Source organism: Morone saxatilis, unplaced genomic scaffold (genome assembly GCF_004916995.1).
Source record: "Morone saxatilis isolate NCDOM2014 unplaced genomic scaffold, NCSU_SB_2.0 Contig5, whole genome shotgun sequence".
In the NCBI taxonomy this organism is placed as follows: Eukaryota; Metazoa; Chordata; class Actinopteri; family Moronidae; genus Morone; species Morone saxatilis.
Genome location: NW_023340095.1, coordinates 11383209 through 11392568, shown reverse-complemented (window position 1 = coordinate 11392568; position 9360 = coordinate 11383209). Strand labels below are relative to the sequence as shown.

The following is a 9360-nucleotide window of genomic DNA, read 5'->3' as shown; positions in this document are numbered from 1 at the left end:
TGTGGAAAAGAAGATTGAAACAGCTTTTGGACGTTAATGCATAAAGTGAACAGGAAATATATTACGTAAAAGTTAAATGAATGACTAATAATCATGAAGCTTCATTTGACTTTTTATATGGCTGGTAAAATGATGCCTGGAGGGCTGGGTGGGAGCCTGTGGGATAGATTCCACCTCAGTTTTCCAGAAATCCTTGCGAAAGCCCTGCTGCAGCTTCCACGGAATATGAGAAAAAAAAATTAAAATAAAAAAGTTAAAAGTAAGAGAAAGTGCCAACTCTTTACGGAAATACACTACCTTACCGCAATTGATTCACAAAATAGATAGAGATAGAGTGAGCAGAGAAGTTAGAAAAGGAGTTTTGCAACAGTTGAGACAGATGGTGTAGGAAGATGTCCACTTCTGTGGCCTACATGCAGCGCATAAGCAGCTTGAAAGCCCAGTAACTTGTTACCTCTGTGTTTCCAGAAAGCCCCTCCTTGGACAAACCCCTCTGCCTGAGCGTCACTCAAAGTTCACTCCAGTCCAGTCCCCTTTCCTAAACTCAAATACACGCTCACACACATGCGCTGCCATCCACACACACACACGCACATTCACGCAGCGCCAGACGCGTTTGCAAATAGTCCGCCTGCCGCTTCCAGCGCTACTTTTCTTTCCAGAAGACGCAGAGGAAAACCTGTTGGATGTTACTAAAAGCATTTTGCTGCTGTTGTGCGGAGTTGACAAAAGTATAACTACTTTTCATGTTTTTTCCGCGCTCTCTTCAGTGACATCTAATGTGACAGCTTTTTTTGGGGGGATCTTCTTCTCAATTCAACAATCTCGGAGTTTATGGGTGAATAAACTGGTTAATTGCATACCACATTTCCGAACCGTGAAGTTGGATTAAAATCAGAGTTTGATGGGCAAAATGAATAATTCCGTGAAATAACTCCGGACCAAAAGATTTCAAGGTATGCTCTTATCAACCATGACTGTGCCTTACAATAATCTATTTTTCTCAGAAGCCTCTTGATACAGTGCGTAATTTACTTCAATTTCAGCTTCAAGTTGAAAAGCCTCTCGCAGCTATCGCTCTACAGTTGGTTTGATGGATTTGAATGATTTAAGTGCATTCGTGCGCTTGTGTGAGATTTGATAAGAGAGAGAGAGAGAGAGAGCTAGAGAAAAGTAGGGGTGGGGGGCATGAGACTTTATGTGGAGTCTAATTTTACTTCTCTGCTTTATTCTGTCTTTATTGTTGAACCCTCATGCACGCTTTGATTTATGCTGTGATATGTCATTCAGTGAGCCTACTTTTTGGAGACAGGTGCAATGTGTCAGTGTGGCAGTGTGGCTCTAGTGTGGGTCTAAGGATAGAGAGTGCCATGTGTTACACAGATTTCAAATCCCCTTGAGTAAATTTCTGTTTTTTGGCCAAAATTGACTTGACTTGTTTGTGTGTGTGCCAGAAAGAGAAAGAGAGAGAGAGAGTCTCCCATCTGGATTTTGGGACTTGTCACTTTGGTGCACTTTGCTGCTGTCCATCAGTCTTGACTTCCTTTTTTCTCTTTGGCAGTGATAATCGTAGTGCAGCTTCTCCACTTGCGGTACGAAGATGTATCAGAGTGTGTGTGTGCCGGCGGCACTGCTAACACTCCTGGTGCTCACACTTGAGTTGCCTGTGGGCCAGGCCTGTCCTAGGAGCTGTAACTGCTACCAGGCCAGCGAAGTCCACTGCACCTTTCGTTCTCTGCTCACCATACCTCCTGGGCTGCCTGCACACACACGTCGCATAAACCTAGGGTAAGGGAATGTAAGCACATACGCATACACAAATAAGATTCTAGGCTAAAGTGCTTTTACTTACTTTACAAACACGCCCATAGAGTTTTGATGTATTGAGTTGAGGATGCTGTTTCTGTGCTCCTGTAGGTTCAACAGCATCAGCGGGATCCATGATAGTTCTCTGACTGGGTTAAAGAAGGTGGAGCTTCTGATGCTCCACAGCAATGACCTCCACCATCTTCCAGATGCAGTGTTCAGAGATATGAAATCACTACAGGTAAACAGGAAGAAGAGCAACAGCAACACACATTAAACCCATTAATACTGTATAGGAATGAAAAGAGAAGGAATTCCATTCAAAACCAAACCAGTGGATGATTACTAAGTAGGACAGGTGATGCATTTACCACATTTTGAGGTGGTGGAGTTGATGCTACAGAAGTTGCTTCATGTTTTACTACAGCAGACCTGTCTCCCAGGCAGCTAACGGCAGCCAACATTGAAATTGTCCTTTGCCAAACCAAACTATCCATTATAAATCATATGGCTGTTAATGGGGACAATAAACCAGTGTTTCTTCATATTTAACCTTAACTCTTTGGGGGTGAGGTTTATTTTAGGAGACAGATGTGAAAATCAAACCTGCAGCAACTCTCCACAAACTTTACTTTAATCCCTCTCCAGCCTCAGGCACGGAGGACCATATAGAGGCTTCTGCACTATTTCAAATCTGCTTTGTTGCAGAAAGCTCAACTCTTAAATGTTATACATGTGTAGTACTAGTTGTTTACAGTCTGCATAGCTACATAACTATGAGAGATGGATATACTTAAACTGTTTCCAGATTTCAGTTTTTATCATAAGTAATGCAGGGATTATGAAGATATATTATATTTGTCAAAAGGGTTTGGTACAATTTAGAGGGTGCCTCATTAATAAATGCTTCTAAATCTTGCAGTCATACTGTTAAAAATAACTGGATTTATAAAAGGAATAATTTTACATTTGATCTGTGAAACCAGAATGCAAATTAATGTAACAGTTTACATGATTCTGTTCACATTTTTCAGAACACATTTCTAATTTCTGTACAACTAATGCATAATTTATGTGCCATCATTCTTTCACTGCTTGGTGACAGGAAACACACTGGACATTTTAGCAGCAACCTAAGGGCAGAGTTAGCAGTCCGTGGGGAAGCGATATTACTCAACAAGCAATTGTTCCCTTCATCTCCCAGGCAGATGCTGATATATTTGCCATTGTGTGATAATGGGATCCATATTTCCATGTGCTGACATCTTCACGTGCTAGATCTGTCAGCAGCTGGAACTCTTCCAGCTAAGTAGCCTCCCTGGAGAACAGATTTATCATAAGACTCACAGAAACACAATTCCACAACCTGGTTTTCATGGTGTGCCCTCTTAAAATTTGGTGGGTTCCTCATATGATTGGAATAGCAATAGATCCTTAGGATAAAGCGCTAAATTTCATATTTGAAAAGCTGAAGACCCCCAGTGTTAGAATATCCTTTTAGTTTTTCCTGTTTTGAACTGATAAACAGCATGAATATATCAGTTGGTTATGTTCTGTGGACTATTTTCTAAATTCTTACTCATGCGATGGTGTGCTGTTGTAAGTATTTCATCATATTTCTTCAATCTACACATGCATTCAGTCATTTTTGCTTACAAAGTCTTTTTCACCTAAATCCTCATCCTCATGCCAATTCCCCTCACATCATTTGTCATAAATTCAATTTACAAGCATGTGGTGTCCAGTGACAGACTTATGATCATGGCATAGACTTGGTTTCTTCATCAGCCTTGATGTCTATTATTTGATTGCTCATCTAGTCCTTCTTATCTTCTGCTCACTCCATTTCCTCCACCCCCACAGATATTAAAGCTGAGCTATAACAAGCTAAGAGAGATCTCTTCATCTCTGACCTTCTCTGGCCTGACCTCACTGCTGCGTTTGTACTTGGATCACAACCTCCTCCAGCACATCCACCCCCGGGCCCTGCTCCAGCTGCCTAGCCTCAGGCTGCTCCGTCTGCAAGGGAACAGGCTGCATCAGCTGCACCCTCACACTCTGTGCACACTGTCCCTCCTGAATACATATTATTTCTCTTCACTCAGGTGAGCTTTAACACTTTTGTCGTTGGGGAAGTTACGACATATTGAAAGTTTTGTTTTAACAGTAAGCAGATATACTGCGGCCCTGCCGGTGCTTCTTATAGTGAGGACAGCAAGGAATGTCAACTTTCTGTTGCCTGTAAAGTATGTTACTGTTTTATTGGACACACTTCCAAGAAAGTGGGCACATTGCTTTTATCCAAAATCTGTGCAATCTTGACAACACATTTGAATTGAGTTGATTTATGACCTAATCATAGCAAGATTTAGGTAGAACTGTAAAAATACACAGCAGATAGGGTGAAAATGTAATACTTCATTGACTCCTCAAAGAAAAACACTTCAATTGTTGGTATTTTTTACAAATAAACACTAAAGCTTTAGCATTGTCTCTCTACCCATTTTTCTGATCCACTTGTATTACCACTGCAGAGGAATAACTTGGGTCTGAACATGAAGGTGATGATGGAAATGATAAGAATGATGGATGGTTTTCTTACCCCTAACCTGTCACCTCTCACTGCCCACTCCCACTTATGTCATCCATCCCTCCATACCACTATGACTTTGATTCAACCTCTGCCTCCCCCTCTTCATCTCAATCTTTTCTTTTTCCTGTAGACACCTAGACCTGTCCAACAACAGTCTAACAACTCTGCCCAGAGAGACCTTAGTGACAGCGCCCCTGCTGGAGACTCTTGTGCTGCAGGATAATCCATGGAGTTGTGACTGTAGGATGAGCTGGTTTCTCGCTTGGAGTCTTGCTCATCCAGGTGACTGTTACGGCTAAGATATTATTTGTTTTGTCTCCCACATGAACATGCTTTTTTAGTTGATCATTTGTTGTGCCTTTGAGCCGGATTAATTCAGTCAGATAAAAGCAGGAGAGGTGAGAAAGAACATGGGGAATAGATTAGGAAACAGAAGACTCATTTGTTGATACTTTCAATCTATAAGCGGTCTAAAAACTATAATATATGTCAGATCCAGCCAGATGATGGACAGATGGGATAGATGTACTTTCTAATACATCTGGTTTTGTTATCTTGATACCTCTGACATCTCCCCACCTGCTTTTCATCACACACTCTTCTCTGTTTCTTCCCATTTTCTGTATCTCTTCCAGTCTGCCTTGTGGCTGTTATTGAGATGTGAAAAAAGGCTGGACTGTGAAATGTGTCTCATTGATATGCCAGACTTAACCTGCCATGACTAATCCATGATGACAGCATTGATGTGTGCAGGCAGCTGAAATATAGGCTAATGATTGCTGTGTAATAATGAAGTGATGCGCATTTCTGATTCATGAGTAGATGAAGTAACCATACCTAATTAGTAAGAGATATAAAGGGTAATGAATGATTAAGAAGAGCTGGCATGACTAATAGGTGACACCACTAATAATTGCAGATAGCTGAAATGTGCACTAATATGTTTGTATAGTTGCTATGATGTACCACAGTCGATATGCCAGAGATGGTAAGGCTGCTTTTGATAAGATCATTTTCTCTGTCTCTATTTGTCAATTAGGTTTAATGAAATGTCCCGGTGGCCCTCAGTGTCCAGTCTGTGGCTCACCCAGTTCCCTTCAAGGACAGGGCTTGCTTGAGCAGACTGACCTATCGTGCACCTCACCTGTCATCCCATCCCCAGAAAGAGACACACCTTTGGAGCCAGAAATCAGTGAAATCCAATCAAGTGAATCCTTCAGAGAGCCTTTGGGCTCTGCCTCTCTGGGTCTGTCTGACCAACAGGGGAACAGTGTTGATCTGAGTTGCAACATCACTCACTCTTCTGAGTCCCAGGATATTACTCCTCCACCAGATCTCTCCCTCTCCTCTTCTTCTCCTCTCCCGCTTGCCCTGTCACTTTCCCTGGAGTGCCCTGTGGAGAGACAGAGCTATGAGAAACTTTGGAGGATCCTTGCTTACTACAGTGAGACTGCGGTTCGCCTGGAGAGGGAGATTATGCTGAGTAAACCCCCAGCATTGGCCTACCGCTACAGGCAGGCAGCAGAGACAGATGGATATTATCATACTGGAGTCAAAGCTTCTGTTAAAGCCAGACCACAATGGTTGCTACAGCCAGCCATTAGCATTCAGCTAAACAGAGCGCAATCTAATGGACACAAAGTTCAACTGATATACTCAACAAGAGTTACTGCTCATCCTGACCCTGCCTCTCATCCCTCAACATCTTCCCCTATCTCTCACCCATGGGTGCTGATTTCAACAAATCACACCACCACGGCGCTTGCAGCAGCAGCAGGCAGTAAGGTGGAGCTACCCTGCCCTCTTCTAAGTTCTGGTAAACCCACAGTACAGTGGATCCTCCCAGATGGATCCATGCTCATCTCCCCCTACAGCAGCCCAAATGGTAAGCTAAGGGCCTCAGCCTCTGGTTTACTTCTACAGAAATTGCAGCTCTCAGATGCTGGGATCTACTACTGTGTAGCCCGAGCAGGCAAAGATGTAGATGTTCTCCCCCTGCGCCTGGCAGTGGAGGAATCCTCTGTTCCACCTTCAGGAGAGCAAGTGGGACCTCCTGTCACTGGAACAGTTGGACAGCCCATCAGTCTGTCCTGCAAGGCCTCTGGTTCACCAGTGCCTTATATGAGTTGGGTGTTACCAGATGGAAACATAGTACACCGGGGATTAGCTGTATCAGGTGGGCTCAATATACATGCAAATGGGAGTCTCTCTCTGTCTAACCCTTCTCAGCGGGATTCTGGTCATTACCGCTGTATTGTGGTGAACCAGTATGGTAGTGACTCCCTGTCCATGCAGCTAGAATTAAATTCACGACATCCCCCGCCACTTAGGACTTCATTTCCCAGAGGGCCACAGTCAGCCGCTGGTAGATCAACAAAGATACGGGCTCCATTACTAAATCAGGGGGAGGAAGGATCGGGGGATGAAGAGGAAGAAGAAGAGAGAATTATTATTGGCAATAGGAAGCGTCTAAGACCTCTCCAACCTTCCCCAAGCAGACGTTATCCAATCGGAAAACCCAGAAGACGTGGGCCTATCAGAGAAGGCCCCTTGAGAAGAGGAGGAGGGCCTGTATCATCCACTAACCAGAGAAGAAACCGCTTTGAGAACAGACACAGAGTTACCACAAACAAACAAAGGATAGACCCTCAGAAATGGGCTGACCTCCTGGCTAAAATACGGCAAAAGACTGCTCACACTAATAACAGCCAGCCCATCGCACCAGGAAAGCCCACAGTTAAACCAGTGGGAAGAGGCAAAGGTGGAGCTGAAGGAACACATGAGGGGGAGGAAACTGAAGGGTCATCAATTGATGATGCTGATCTACAAGTAGAAGGCTTACAACCCATTCATCCTGTTCTCACTGAAATGCAAACACAAACAGAGACAGAAATAGACACTGAAACAGACACAGAGATAATGAAAGGGACAGTGAGGTCAACAGAAACACCGACCGAGATAGAGAATAAGACAGATACACACATACAGACAGATGAAGCAGGTCCACAGACAGAGACAGGGACAAAACCAGAGACATGGAAAGAACTAGTCACATCTAGGCCAATCTCAGGAATAAATGAAATTGTACCAGAACCACCCAAAGGAGACGAGCGAGTAGCAAACCCCAACCCATCTAGAATTAGGCCTCAGAAACCCCAGCAGGGACTCTTCCCAAATTTGGTTCCAAACTCCCGGCCTCAAAGCCCTTGGAACTCTCGCAGGAGAATCGGACAGCGAAGACGAATCATCAACAGGCCCAGGGAGCGACCTTTGACCCCACCACTACCTCTCCCTGACCCTATAAACCCCAGGTCACAAACTGCAACACCTGACTCTACCACAGACCAAAGTGATATGTTGTTGCTGGCGTCAACAACAGCACCTCCAGCTATTTTATTGACACAGAGTGACCATATTAGGAGTGGTTTGGCACAAAATCATCTGTCTCCCCCTGTTTCTAACACTCCTGGTGTCTCCACTTCAAAATCTGCCTCCCCCCCATTGACTCCCTCTTCCTCCTCTCTCACCTCATTATCCCCCTCTCACACGAAAACACATATAGACATGATGACTCACTCAGCCAACATCCCAGACACTGCAGAGTCCACTCTCTTCAACACACCGACACTGGCACCCACTCAGTCTGATATTGCGATCGCACAGACACATGTGCCAGACACACACACCAGGACACATGCACAAGGCATACAGACACACACAAAAACACACACAGCCTTAGGCAAACATGTTGATAGACCCCCAAGAAAACACAGTGAAGATCTGGAGAGGAAATTGTTGGTTGTACCATATGTGTCCCTTTCCTCCACCTCTCTCTCGCCCTCCTCCATTGCTGCCTCCACAGTCCCCAGTACAACTGCCACCACTACTGCAAAAATCACAACTACTTCAGCTACTTTCAAGAACCCCCATTTTGCTAGTTCTGCTGAAAGCAGTACAAGTACATCTACTACTACGGTTAGTGAGGACACACTTGCAACAACAACAACAACAATTACTCCCATGACTACAAGTTCTATCATGCCTACTACAACTACCATTATTATTCCAACATCTAGCACTACCAGAAGTACTATAACTACTCTTACCTCTACTACTACTACCACAACTCCTATTATTACTTCTACTATTCCCACTACCACTATTACGTCTTCAACTAGCCCTTCTACTACTTTTACTACTACTGCTGCTGCTACTAGTATGACAATCTTATTCAAAGCTATTCCCACAACTCCTAACCCCACTACTACTACTACTGCTACAACTACTAAAACTACTACTCCTACTACTAGCACTACAATTACCATCTCAGCCAAAACATCTCCAACCACTAAAAGGGCAGCTACATCCAGTGCACCTTCTACAACTACAACAATGACATCAATAAGTACCACAGTATTATCTAGGGAGAGGCCAAGCATTGGTCAAGTTGACCCCAGAGGGAGGCCTGTTTCTGGAACTCCAAACCAGAGTCGATCCCCTACTGACTGGAAGAACCCTGGAGCTAATTCTATTCCCGATTCACACAGCAGCAGGCCAAAAAGGCCTCCCTCCCCTTCGCTCCCTGCTGCCCCTGTGGTGAGTTCAAATCAATTGAAATAACATATTATTGCTATTTTGTGGATACGTTTACCCAAAATGTAGGATTTAAAGCAACCACGTACATTACGACAAAGAGTAAAAGCCAAGCTAGGACCATAATTTGTTCTTTATTTGTTAATTTAATTGCTAATTTATTTAATGTTTCCCTATTTTTGTACTCCTTGCTTTCAGTCATTCATTCAATTAGTCATTTCTTTAAGTGCACTCTTAAATGTAGTTTGCAGTTCATATATATGAAGCTTTTTTTCTTTGTTGTCAGCTAAGTGGAACTCAAATTAACATTTCTTTTCTAAGTGAGTGCTGGCCTAGAAAATAACAACACACACACCCACCCACACACA

At 43.6% G+C, this 9360-nt stretch overlaps 1 protein-coding gene across 1 annotated transcript in view; it reads left to right on the top strand.

The window, feature by feature from the left end:
• The first annotated feature begins 570 nt into the window (after positions 1-570).
• Positions 571-9360, top strand: part of LOC118339083 (matrix-remodeling-associated protein 5-like) — a 19605-nt gene continuing 10815 nt past the window's right edge. Inside the window, exons 1-6 of the mRNA XM_035676617.1 lie at positions 571-956; positions 1562-1788; positions 1918-2047; positions 3670-3911; positions 4530-4681; positions 5439-8995. Of these exons, the coding sequence (XP_035532510.1) occupies positions 1601-1788; positions 1918-2047; positions 3670-3911; positions 4530-4681; positions 5439-8995 (4269 nt within the window). The 5' untranslated portion in view covers positions 571-956; positions 1562-1600. The remainder of the gene's footprint in view (positions 957-1561; positions 1789-1917; positions 2048-3669; positions 3912-4529; positions 4682-5438; positions 8996-9360) is intronic.